Source organism: Nipponia nippon, unplaced genomic scaffold (genome assembly GCF_047370975.1).
Source record: "Nipponia nippon isolate SJK-2023a ecotype South Korea unplaced genomic scaffold, ASM4737097v1 scaffold_4, whole genome shotgun sequence".
NCBI lineage: Eukaryota > Metazoa > Chordata > Aves > Pelecaniformes > Threskiornithidae > Nipponia > Nipponia nippon.
In genome coordinates, this window is record NW_028262358.1 from 30333034 (window position 1) to 30346766 (window position 13733).

At 42.7% G+C, this 13733-nt stretch overlaps 1 protein-coding gene across 4 annotated transcripts in view; it reads left to right on the top strand.

The window, feature by feature from the left end:
* EPAS1 (endothelial PAS domain protein 1) overlaps positions 1 to 13733 on the top strand; it is an 82019-nt gene that overhangs the window by 10220 nt on the left and 58066 nt on the right. The window contains exon 1 of one of the 4 annotated variants that reach the window (XM_087777246.1): positions 7925 to 8099. The exons of 1 other annotated variant lie outside the window; for it this stretch is intronic. In XM_087777246.1, the coding sequence (XP_087633372.1) occupies positions 8023 to 8099 (77 nt within the window). In that variant the 5' untranslated portion in view covers positions 7925 to 8022. Of the gene's footprint in view, positions 1 to 7924; positions 8100 to 8129; positions 8529 to 13733 lie in introns of those variants that run through there. 2 more of the 4 variants (XM_087777244.1, XM_087777245.1) reach the window with 2 other exon arrangements.

Here is a 13733-nt window from a genome sequence, read left to right on the forward strand (position 1 = left end):
ACTGTCTTTGGAGGAGCAGCAGGCTTTGCTTACCGTTGGCTTTATCTGTCCTTGGGTTTTCCCATCCCTCCTTAAAGGGAACTTTCGTTGCAAAGGAAATCCATGACAGATGTAGCTCTTGGTTTACTTCTTCCATTGTATCCCCATATTGACCTGGGCAACGGTTTCCCGTTGTCCTTTAAGCTGACTTATGTACATCAGGCAATGCAGAGTTGGGATTTGCTAACTTTTGCACGAGGTAGGTGACCTTCACTTGCAGAGGAGGGAACCAGTACCGCATCTAGCCAAGATGATGATGCCCGGTCTTAACAAAATAGCATTACTTACATTTTTAAGAAAAGGTAGACATTTGGGGAGGTTGACCCCCTTTGTCGCTTAATGCAGCACTTTTACATGTGCGATTTGGAGGAAGAGTTCTCATTTGACTAATGGAATGTAGCTTGGTTCAGCTGCGGGTGGGCTGTTTATGTGTGACAGCTGTAAGATTTTCAGCTAGTGTTAATAACTCCAGTTCTTGGTTTTTCCCCTGAAAATGATTTGAAGGATGTGTTTATTGCCATTACTAATCAGAGGGACGTTTTTATGGGAACATCGTTTCCGTGCTCAAGTTGTCTTAATGCTGCTACTGGCTTTTACCTAACAGCAAAGCCATATTTATATTACCAGTGATTCACAAAAGGGGACTATCCTGTTCGCTTAGGCATGTGCTGGCTTGAAAATGAAATAGAAGCAAGTGCGGGTATCTTGAGGGAAACTTAATGCTGGTGTTTCGAAACACCCATTATTTCCCATTTAAGAAAAACAAACCCCCCAACCCTACTTTTGTTTGTTAACCGCATGGCTGGCCTGAACAAAGCCTCTTGGCATGGGGACCTGGGCCAAAGTGCAGCGAAGCTGAATAAAGCCATTTCTTGGATTCTGTCTCTTGAGCTTGTTTGCTGCTCTTGGTAGAGCTGGCTGTGAAAGCTGCGTCTGGTTGCTGACCTGGCTGCTGAACAGCAGCTTCAGCAAGCGGTTCTGGCCTCTGCAGCTGCGTCTCCCGTCGCTTTTCCCCTCCACACCCTCTCCGAAGGCCCTGTTCGCCCGGCCCCGGCTCTTTGTCCTGCTGGGGACTGGGGGCGTTGGGTTGGTAATGTAGCCTGGACAGGGTGGCTGATCTCCGTCATTATCCTCACTCCCCGGTCTGGAAAACTGGGATGGTAGTATATCCTTCCTTCCACCCTTTGTGTGTCTTATTTATTTAGACTGTAAACTTTTTAAAGTAGGGACTTTCTATTTCTGTGCCTAACACAATGCTGTAGCGATGTTGGCAAGAAGCTTGTGTGATAAACCCAGCTTGAAAATGCTTAAACAGGGGGGTATCAAATGGAAGGAGCTTGGTTATCTCTTGCTCTTCTTAGATTGCCTGGTTAATTGCTTTCTTTGCTGCACCACTCCATATTATCACTCGATATGGAGGTTACACCCACATGCTGACGGGTGACCTACGCCTTCCTTTGCTTCACCTTCGAATTTGGTCCTCCTGTCTTATAAGATCCATGTGCAATTTGGATGCCCCAAGCAATTGAGGAGATGGTGTCGTGGTGGCTGGGGATTGCAATGCCCTGAAAGTGTCTGGGAGATGATAAACCCCCGTATTCTTTCAGATTTCATCACAAAGCAGGCAAGTGAGCAACCTGTGGGGCAACAAGAACGAAAAGGAGGGTTTCACCATCACACCAAAACCATTCTTTTCTGGAGATGGGGAGTTCAGTAGGGATTCAGCCGGCAGTCATTTGCTCTCAGTTTCTTTGAACTGAGAGCTGTAAGAAAGGAAAGCAGTGCTGAATTACAGGGTTAATCTGACGTGGGTTTAGAGGTTAGTGTACGCAAGCTCCTTCACACAGACCGCATAGACTGAAGCCTGTGGATCTTCATTTACGTTAAGGCTTCTCTTGCGTACGGGCGGCAGGGCAGGCCTGAAGAGGGAGCAGGCACGTTCTTCAGTGTAAAGAAAAGACATTGAGAAAAGCCTAATATTTTATACTGGCTTTTAGTGGCAGCTTTGCATACTGTATACGCAGGCCCTGAAGAAGATAATGCAAGAAGCTGTGTTATCTGCACAGCACCGCTCTTTTCCCTTTGCCTGCCAAATCTTAGGACAAAATCCTCCACCCCCCAAACCTGAACGCCACCATAAAGATGGTGTAACTAAATTGCATCTGCTCTAAAGGCAAGCATGAAGCAATGAACCACAGTGACCAGCACTATTGCTTTCTGACTTTTTTTTTTTTTTTCATTTATTTTAAAGGAGGCAGATGACAGCAAATGGTGCTTATTCAAAGAGTAGTGACTTGTTAGTGCTCTTCTAGCCTGGGGAATAAAATGAGCAGGGAGCAAAGTCTGCATTGCGGGTCACAGGTGCAGTGATGGCTAATGTGGAGCAGAGGTCCACCTAAAGACAGAGCTGAAAGAGGAAGGGTTTCTGCAGCCTGACCTGGCTTTAAGAACAAATCATCCCAACATGAAGTCATTATAGAGAGTTCTTTCGAAGGGAGTTGATGTGATGAATACAGTGCAAGCATAAAATGATTTTATGTTGTATTGCATTTTGAGTAGGTTACAGCTGTGGAATGAGCCTACCGAGTCATTTGTACATTGAGCTGGGTGCTCCTGTTGGTCGGGTTTCTTAGTTTCTCTTTGTACCTTTCTTAACAGATTGAGTGCTCTGGCTTTTGTACCAAAATAACTCCAGCTCCAAAATCTTTGAAGTCTGACAATATGTCTAGAGCTTTTATCAAAATGGGGTTCATTTCCTGCCTGAGACCTCTGGGTGATGCTTTGCGAAAATACCTTTGAGGAAAATACGATATGAACTGTGTGTAGTGTGAACCTTTATCCCTCTTAAAAGGGAATTTCATTATCGTTCCACTTGGGTTCTACTTCTGTTAGCTGGTGGATTAAGCAAATGAAATGGTCAAACACTCAGTAAGGTATGAGGAAAGCAGAGCGAGCGTCAGTTCTTATACTGTTATTTGTGTAGGAAGTCAGTTCTGATTTACAAAGTTGTAAGAAGGAAATATTTGCAGGGCAAATCTATTTCAGTACACCATGTTTTTGAAAGTATTTAATTTGCTCACATACCAGGAGTTGTTGTAGGACATAGAGTGAAGCTGTGGAATATGAAATTACTGTACTGAAGGAAAATAAAGAGAAGGCCTCAACCTAGAGATATACTAGCTATTGAGAGTCAAAACATCTCCCCCTCCACCCTGGGGAAAGTAAATGCTTTATTGCTGGTGGTGGTATGTATATTATAGTTTGTTGTAGCTGACTGTGAATTGCATACGGGAAGTTCAGAGAAGGAGTTTGGCTGGGTGAGCTACTGGGAAATGCAGTCATCAAAAGAAATTTTAATAGATTTACTTTTAATAAATGAGACAGTGATTAGAACTATCCTCTTCTAGCTTGTTTTCTTAAAGAATCAAGTCTTACACTGTTACAGTGTGTCTCTGTCTCCATTCCTGACAGAGCTGTAAAGATCTCAAGGGTATTAAATTCCTGGGAATAGGTGTTCAGAAACAGCGTTGTAATCACTTCAGGGAAAGGCCGCAGCACAAGCGCATTCCCCAGTAGAGACCAGAGGTGTCCTATGGCTGAAGAAGTCGCAGGTCCCCCCTCAGGGGCAGTAACGCCAGCCAGCTTCATGCTTGCAGCTCCCTGTGCCACAGATACCAGGGTCCAACAGGAGTCTGCAGAGCCTGGAGAAACACGGTTTTGCTAGTGCCCTTGTTTGCACAACAGCTTGGTGCTTTTGTAGCATGGTTCACTAGTTAACCCTTGTGGTGTTTTAAAAAACTCACTGTGAGATATTTGCCTTGCTATCTGGTAGATATAGATACAGATAAAATGTTTTTCCTTCCTCTGGACATTTCCGAGTGTTTCAGCGTGCTTAGACCTTACTGGTTTTGGATGCAGAAACTGCTGCGCAACTATGATTAATACTAACACTTGATACTGTGAGATGTTTTAGACTGGCCGCATTAAAACCACCAGTGTATGCGTGACTCAGGCCCCGAGAAGTGCAGCTGGACTTCTTTCTGCTGGACAGAAGTTGCTGTCTTCAACTGGAGAAACTACTGCACTTCTGGAGAGCTATAACCCTGGATCCGGCTGTAGAAAAGTCTGTTTCGGTTGGAGCGGTCCAACTGTGTGTGCGTTTGGTGTTGATTGTCAGGTTGATGATTAATTTGGGGCATTGTTATACCATCAGTAACAACGAAGGTGGTGCCACCACTAACATTTTCACTTCCCTGTGTTGCTGCGGTGCTCGTTTAATTATTTTTGCAAAAGTGGTAGGTTATGGGAACTTTTTCATGTGCGAACCGTGGGGAAGATGGGAATCTCTTGTTAAGAGTTGCGTATGTTTGTCGTTCCCATAAGCGATGGTAATGATGACAACTTTTAAAATCGGTTCACTGGCATTGGCAATCGGTATCTACTGGAGATCTATTATACTTCTCAGAATCACTTCCCCCCGTGGAGGCAGTACTACTGTTTGGTTTTTGTTTGTATTATGTATTTGCTGGAAGGAGAGCGCTATTGTGTGTTTTTTGAGGGCGATTACAAACACGAAATAGATTCTCTTGAGAATGCTTTGTCTACACTCATCACAATTGGTAATTGTTTTGTGTTGTGTAAGACATTGCATGCTGCGCTTTTTATTTGGCAGTGTGTGTGTGTGAACCTGAAAATGGATTCCCACCTCCAACCTTTTGTCATGGATGTTTTAAAGGTGAATCCTAGAACAAAGCATAAAAATTGTCTGAACTTATGTGTTGCTAGATGATGAACGTTTGCCAGGTTAAGGACAATTTCGTCAGCCATTTTGGAAACAAAGTTTGCTGCATTTTAATGGATGTCTTCTCCAAGTAGGACCTGGATGAGGTAGTTCTCAAAAATGCAAAAAAACCCAATTACTTTTCTGCATGGAAGTGGATTAAAATAGTATAGTTGTGTGCGAGGTGAGTGTCATCTTTTTGTGCCAAGTCCACTTGCAGTGGTCATTCCAAAATGCCAAGGGAAAAGGAATCCATAACCCTCACATATCCTATTAGCAGAGTGCCTGGAGGTAGAGGTGGGCAAGATGTGTGGAAAAAATGAGGCTTCTGCCAAACATTTTCTTTGTAGGTCACTTATTGTAGTTGAAATTACAGGGAGCGTAAGAACAAGCGGTCTATTAGCAAAGCCATGAAAACAAACCATTTGCCACTTCTAACAAATGTTGGACAAAAATATGCTCCAAATTTAAAAATAAGTGAAGACTTGGCGAAAAATAAGACCCGGGTTTATCTGCATTTCATCAGGTACATGGCGTCCTGGAACGTAGCCCACTGGCAAAAACATGGGGAGTGTTATCCTTTGCAGCACTGGGAATGTTCTCTGCTGAATTTGGCGCCAATGACCGAGCTTTGCTTGTTAGCTGAAGTTCACACAGACTCCTTGCCAGGCCTGCCCAGAATGCTGTCTCCTCTGACTTCCTGTGGTCTTGCATAATATTTCCTTGCTTCTTGTATAACTGCGGCTTGATCTGGTCACTGCCCAGTTTATACGGTTGACTTTTTAAAAGGCCAGTCCTGCAAACGTGCGGCCAAGCCATGTCAGTGGCAGGAGGCGTCCCGGCAGTGACGCTGATGGAAGCGCCCTTCCACAGGGAAGCCGCCGGCGGCGGGGGCGTATGGCGACGCTGACACGTCTGAAGGCAATAGAGTTGACTGCCGCAGCCTCGTGACGAGATAAGCGCGAGGCACGACTTCGGATTGACTGCGCCTTTGAAATATGCACTGCTGTTACTCTAATTTCTGTAACAAATAATAGGCAGTAATTAAGGGGGGGGAGGCAGCACCACGAGCGGTATGTGAATGAATGAGCATGTTTTCAGAGCACTCTGAAATTGCCGTTATTGCTAGTAGTCACTCAGTTAACTAAGTCCTTACATTTGCCTTGAAAATGTGCTCCAGGTATCCTGAGCATTAATTTTAAGACAAGGATAGAAAGTCAAGCTATTTAAGAAAATATTCTTTTCGTTCTGCTGATTTTTAATGCTTCCACACAAGTTGATTCTGCAATTGTCTGCTGTTAAAATATGTATTAATTTAGCATTATTGTTGAAGCAAATGTATTTATTAATGTTTACTATTTATTCCTCTGGATTATTTGTATATATGTTTTGGAAGTTAATTTCGTAGCAGTTTGTGCCATGTAACTCTGCATTGATACTGATTATCTTTTAAATATTTGTGTTTGCGCAGGTATTTATACATATAACACTGCATGTAATTACAGAGCTTTGTCAGTAACTCATTTTCAGAAAGACGCTCATCTAACGTGACGCTTTCTAGGACCCCCTTTCTACATGCAGTTTTCGAATTGTTACTCATGTTCTTTGGCAACGCCGTTCATGGCATGGTTTTGAAAAGCTGAAGAGCAAAGATTGCAAAATAGTCGCTTCAGTGTGTTTGTAAACTTACTCAATAGACTTTACCGATTTGTGTGTTATAGTTCTCAGATCTTTTATGATCTTCCGGTTAAATGCTATCTGCTGTGAAGAAAGAGAAGAATCATTTCAAAGGAAAGCATTAGAATTGACTTAGTCATCACGATTATGCGAGATTTTGTTTAAATCATCGCATACTGTCATCTCTTCCGTGAATCCAGGTTATCCAGTTGTCATAGTAACTGTGACATCGAAAAGGTCATGCTGCCTACACATGACTTCTTGCAACACTGTCTATTAATCTGATCAAATTAATGGAAAACACACTTTTACTGGTTAATGTGTGTTATGAGGCAGCCTTTCTGGTCATTTAAAAGTGGTTTATTACCTTGTATTCCTAGGATCAACATTTAATGACTACAGTCTAGTTAATAGAACGCTTGGAGAATTGTCAAAGTAATATAGTGGCGATACTACTGACATCTAGCAGACCATTTTATAGTGTTATGAATACCAACGCTTCTGGGGGGGCGTGTATTAAATATACTGCATTTTTGGCAGATGGATGCAAAGCCAGAGTTCCCAGTATGGCTTGACCATACAGCTCTAGCAGCAAGGATGCCGAATAAACCAGGTTCACCTCAAAATGTTTTTGCCAGTGATGGAGAAGCCACTTTATGTGCCAGTACCAAGCTTGCTTCTCACTGTTGGCTTTGGAGTCCTGGATAAGCTATACAAGTATGAATTGCATGGTAGAAGTAGACTGATGCTGGGTTGGCCCTAGGATTAAGGAAGAAGAGCAAGAATTACAAAAAGTGTTCGGTTGAGCATGGCTTAGCCAGCTAGAGAACACAGTTCATGGTCAGTGAAGAGGGATTTCCCCTCTAAATGGAAACAGTTAGAGAGAAATTTTAGGACCTGACAGCCTGTTTCTTTTAAAAAATATTTGCCCCTCCTGTAAATCATCTGAGCAGTTTTAAAAGATTTCAGAAAAAAATATTTTGGCTTATAAAGTCAGAGAGTTGAAAATTTGTTCAGCATGTAGAATAAAGAGGTTTAGAACCCCTTGGTCAAAATAGATCAGCTCAACCACAGTAAAGAATTGCAAGCCTCAATTTCTAAGTGAGCCGTAGCGCGTGTATCAGCAACGCTAGAGAGGCACACGTGCTCTCTGAATCCAAACGTTAGGCGAGTGTCGGAGAGGTCCAGTCAGATGGTCATATTCTCCCTGCTTTTCTTCTTTTCTTTGATGATTTAGAAATGTGCAAATGGGCACTGCAAAAGATTTAAGGGTTTAATCCACAGCTGCACAGGCAGACACATACCCACTGCATTCAGTGGGAGTTTTGTCTGAATAAACAGCTCAGGATTGTGCACTTGTATACATGTCTAAATATGGATCTCGGTCAAGTAAACAAGCAGGTAGCTGTACGCAGTAATCTACTTTCGAAGCTGGGGAACACCCTGTGTTGCTTGTGTGGCTGAGTACACGGCCACGTCTCAAGCTTCATGCGAGCTTGTGCTAAGGACGCTGATCGCCAGTCCACATGTGTCTCACCACAGGAGGGGAGCAACAGATATCTCCGAGGGGTATAGCAGCCTCCGTCACTCGGCTTTTGGTGTGGTGAGATACCGCTCTCCTTTGAAGGACGTGTTAGGGCAGATACACGCTTTCAAAATGCCTGTGCTCACAGATAAAGGCAGAAGGGAGCAGCTTGCCTAACGCTGGGTGTTTTCAGCCCTACGTCCTTGCCCCTTTCTGAAGCTGAAGATCTTGCTCAGTGTTTCTCAGGCTGAACTTTTACAGGAGCAAGAATAAACTTCTTGTCTGCAGAAGAGACTGTGTAAAGACTAACTGGAAACACCAGAATGGGGTTATGCTTATGGTGCCAAAGAGCATTAGAGCGTTTTTCGCGAACTGCATTCTGCAGCTGGCAAAGTGGGCGACATCTGTAAACCTCTTCACAGGTGTTGTGCAGAGGGGAATGGGACGTACTTCTGACTTCATTTACATACTCCTCATGTGGGTATCACAGTTGAGAAAGAGTTGCTGGTATTTATTTTATTTTATTTTCTTCTTATCATTTTAATTTTTGTAATGAGCTTGCCCAGGGGCTGTAGTCTGTCAGCAGGGAAAGCCAAACTTGTGATGTTGCTGCAAAACACACCACGTCTCATGCAATATTGTGACTTGTATGCAGTAACTGGGGAGCTGTGCGCATGAGGGAATGCTGTAGGTGTGTAATGACAGTTTTATTGTGTACAATAAAATCCGGTCTTGCTAAGTACTGAGGACCTCAGGAGTTTTGGAACAGCTTCTCTTACTGTCTGAAGAAGTAGCACAGTATACTTAGCCTCTTAGAGGATAGATCTTAATAACAACAATTAGTGCATTTGTGTGTTTAAGTATGCTTAAAAAGCTTAAATGGATGTGGTTTGAAAAAGTGAAATGAAAGAACTGTAAAATTAACATTAAAACTCAGCCTATGCTATGGTGAGGAAGTGTAGCCTTAGCCATACTACGAAAAATAGAGATCTGAAAAGCTCTCTGGTTCCCAGATCTGCCAGATCAAGCAGAAGTGAATAGTAAATGTTACTGTCGCTTATGGCGCATTGGGTTTTGTTTGCATTTTTAAAAGCATTAGGGGATTATGCGGGGGGGGGGAATAAAGTTATGAAAACGCACCTTTTTGAAATGTCAACAAAAACGTCTCAAAGAACAATGACGTACACAGTTTTCACACTTCAGTTTCTCTAAACAGCAAAAAAAAAAAAAAAAAAAAAGATTTCTGTTTCCTTTAATAAGTAAGGACAGGAGCATTTTTGAAACAAAGGCAAAGAAAAAGCTTAATGCAATGGGAGCTTTAACAGAGGAGAAGAGGTACACTTTTCTTTTGCTGGTACTAGTGCTGCCGCAGGCTTGGTGAGGTTGGCTTTGGGATGGTGGTGGTGTATGCAGCACCAATGCTGCCTGGGGGCCGGGAAGGGATGAGGGGGCTCTGCCCTTCCTGCGAAGCCCTGCTCACCAGCACAGATTTCTCCTGATGAGGCTGCTGTGGGTTGCCTGCTACATGGGAGGGCTGGCAGGACAGGACCATGAGCTGTGAAGGAAGCTGATGAGCAGTTTCAGCTCTGAGTGTCATGCTGGCCTACCACAGCATGTAGTTTCCAAGAGTTTTGCTGAGGCTTGGGTATATGCTAGGCTTCAGTCATCAAAAGCAACTCAAGAGGTTTCACTGAGCTGACCTTCTTGGGGACAGTACTCAGGTGAAGGTCTGTGGACAAGCATGTGGAAGCTGGCAGAACATTTTGGGAAAGCATTGCTCTGCTTTCTATGTCCTTCTCTAGGTGTCTGCTGATCAAAATGGGCTCATGGGAAGATGCTTTTTAGAGCACAAGTCTTATGAGGAGCGGCTGAGGGAACTGGGGTTGTTTAGCCTGGAGAAGAGGAGGCTGAGGGGAGACCTTATTGCTCTCTACAACTACCTGAAAGGAGGCTGTAGCGAGGTGGGGGTCGGCCTCTTCTCCCTAGTAACAAGCGATAGGATGAGAGGAAATGGCCTCAAGCTGCGCCAGGGGAGGTTTAGGTTAGACATTAGGAAAAACGACTTCACCAAAAGGGTGGTCAAGCATTGGAACAGGCTGCCCAGGGAAGTGGTTGAGTCTCCATCCCTGGAGGTATTTAAAGGACGGATAGATGTGGTGCTCGAGGACATGGTATAGTGATAGACTTGGCAGTGATAGGTTCACAGTTGGACTCGATCTTAAGGGTCTTTTCCAACCTTAATGATTCTATGATTCTATGCTGGGCTCCATCAACCTCTCCCCCGACCTGCCAGGGCTGTTCCCGTGTATTCCTCTGTAGACAAGGATACCCCAAGAGGGTAGAAAGAGTTGAAGAAGTAAGGGCACAAATTACCTTAAGAGGCAAACCAGCTTTACTTTCACTCTATCCGAATTGTCAGCAAAACCCCCTCCTGCTGATTTTGGTGGCCATACGTGCTTTTTGAGCAGACAGTCTTATCATTGTATATCTAACATTAATATGTGTGTAAATCAACTTTCAGTCTGATGGTTAATAAAGGCTCTTATGAAATAAGTATTTTTGTTGCTTCTGCTTTGCTTGTTTTGCAGGAAAATAACCATTTCCTACTAGCAACCGTAATTATTCCAAGAGTTATTCTGCCTTTTCTCCAAATGACATTTATTTTTTTCCACAGCAAAGCACATTTTACATACCCTTAGCACAACTCTAGCCTTTGCCTAACACTGGGGGATTACAGAGATAAGATACTAGCCATGGCTAGCATCATCTCCTGATAAACTGGAGCATCATTAGGGTGCAGAGTTACAGCCTTGGGAGGCAAAGAAAACAGCATTTAGGGCTCTTTGAGATTCTTGTTTTAGGGATTGAATAAGAATCATGAACAAACAGATTTTTGCAAGGATTATGGGGACCCTGTTGTTAACTTTTGCAATAATTATTGAACTCCTTTCTTGATGCTTAAAAATTGGTGCTCTCATTTGTTTGTTACTGCTCAATCAACGGAGTGAAATACTCTGTAACAAATTGCAGCATGGGGAAATAGTAACATAGTCTATTTAAAGCCACATTTGAATACTGGAAACAGGTAAAATGAAAGGTGAAGGTTAATGATTTAATAACAAGGTCCCCAGGACCATGCCTTATGTATGGAAGGCAGTAGTTTGCATTTGCTTCCTGTAAGGTGACTTTACTGAGGAACTGAGGGCATTTAGCATATGCCAATGCCCAGACTCTTCTATGCATCTGTTATTATTTGGAAAGTGTAAAGTCTGTGATGGAGACTTGCAGGGTGTTGCAGGAGAAGGAGCGAGGCACTGACAGACGGGAGAGCGCTGGCGTAGGCAGGGAGTGTCGAGGAGAAGAGATGGTGATGTGCGCTCCAAAAAGCCGGGGGTGCACCAGGGTAGCTAATGCGGGGAAATAGGCTCTCTTAAAGAGAGGGATGTTTATGTGCTAGATAGAATTGCATATAGAGCAAATAGCCTTAAATATATTTTGTGGTTACCACTACTTATATACAAAGCAAAACCATAATTACAATGCTGTTCTTGTTTTTGAAACATCATCGTGTGCCAAACAAGTTCTGGATATTTGTAGGGCACGGTAATGTCAAAGATCGCCCGAGTGTGAAAAGGATAGGTTTACAGGTACCAACTATATTCACAAAACCAGCTGAAGCTAAATTCTCATTCACATCATATTGTGAAGACTTTAACCTTCAAGTGTTTGACGGTGGCTTCTGCAGCACCTGTGTGCCCACAGCAAATGTCACAGGGGGTGGAGACGGGGCAGCTGGTGGAGCCGAGAGACTTGCGTCCTTGGGTCCTTCGACTCTTCCCTGATCCTGGTCGGGCTGTGCAGTACGTGCAACAGCATCATTAATGTCCCTTTGTTCTTCCCTAATGCTGTATGAACAGCTTGAGGCAGAAAAATCTCCTTAAATTGCGTTTGCTGATGATGACAATGTGTCATGAAACTCAGTAGTTTTTCTTTGCCTTTTTGATTGTGCTGGTAGCTCCTTCTGGAACAATCTCCAGTATGTTGGATCTTTTAATTTTTTGAAGTGTTTCAAACAGTTCAAGGAAAAGCGTTTTTTATTTTATTGGTCGATTGGAGACAGTTTTAGAAGAACGAGTCCTAACTGCAGTTGGAATGACAATTTCCTAGACGGTTCAGCACACTCATTCAACAGCCCTCCCTCTCCTACCAATGTCCCTGCTGTTGTTTTAAGATAAATTGTAGACATGGCATAGCATACAGGTCAGATGCCTGGCGTAAGAGCCAAAGGCTTCAGCTTTGGCAGAGTGGCCAAGCTCCCACCGACTGTACGTCCCCAGGATTCCCCCAGGTTAGCCGTCGGGCATCGAACTTGCTCCTCCAGTCCAGCTTGCAGAGCTCACGATCTCAAATTACTCAAATTATTCATTGGGCCTCTGCTCAAAACAAACAAAAAAAAATATAAGCACCCCCAAGTCCCTTTGTAACGCTTAATAATAGATCAGTAATAATTTTAATACATTAGAAAAAAATACACTATTTATGACAAAATGTCTATATGTTCGCAGTAAAGGATTTGTTTTGTCATCCTTTCACAGCATGTTTTAAAGAGTGTAAAAAGCACTAACTTTTGCAGGCACGAGTAAAGAAACTCATTGAAAATGTGGAGATTTCGTGCTTTTGCCTGCCCTGCTTATGCCCTGTTCAATGCTAATGGGACTGTATGGGATGTAAATGGCCACAGCACTTTTGCTGTTATATGTAAACTAAATTTGGGGAACTTTTAGTGTTTGTTATGCACAGTGAACCTCTGGGAAAGCTTCAACCTTTAACCTCCGTAGTGGGTTATGACAGGGAAGAATCGTAAGAGCTTGATTTAGACCCATCTGTGGAAAGCTGGTTAAAAATATTCAACTACCATGTTCTTTCTCCTCCCCCCCCCCAGTAAAGGTCCTCTTAAAATACATTCTCTGTGACTTCATTTTTATCATTACTTTGGAAGCCCTGTAACCAAGAGTGCTTGTAAGGAAATGATTAAATTGTATTCATGTTTGTGCTTTGAAATTGCCTTGGTGGTGGTCCAAGAAGTATTTTCTTGCTCTTCCAAATTTCCATGTGCTTTAATATTAATCTATTTTCATCAGTGTGACCTGCCCCAGCCATAAAATTTCTTTGTAATTGGTCGTGTAATGATTGCTAAAGGGACATAAAAACTAAACTCAATTTATCTCAGGCTTTTAAAAAACTTACTCTAAGGAAAAAAAAAAGTTTTTATTAGAAAATGAAATGGTATTTGACAGTATCAGTGGGTAATTTGTCACGAAACTGAATAGTCATTACCAATATTATGGTAGCAGAACTCTTTAATTTTGCTTTTACAAAGTAGGATATTCTTTTTTTGAAATACTTTTGTCACTAGCTTTTAATTTTGCATTATGTGTTAATAAATGTTTATGTTTGGGTTGTGGTGGCAATGTCAGACTGAACAACCAGTAATGACATTATTTGTTGCCTTTGAGAAAGTATCCTTTTATGTGGTCTGTATATCACAAATTAAAACTATCCCAAATATCTAGAATCAAAGAATCTTTTTTTTTTTTTTTTTATGATAGCACAGGCAGTCTTCGAAGCAAGCCAGAACATCTGGCTGTCAGTTCAGACTTTGAAATTCTGTTTTGCTAACACGCCTTTTCTGTTAAGAAAAGGTGAAAGGAT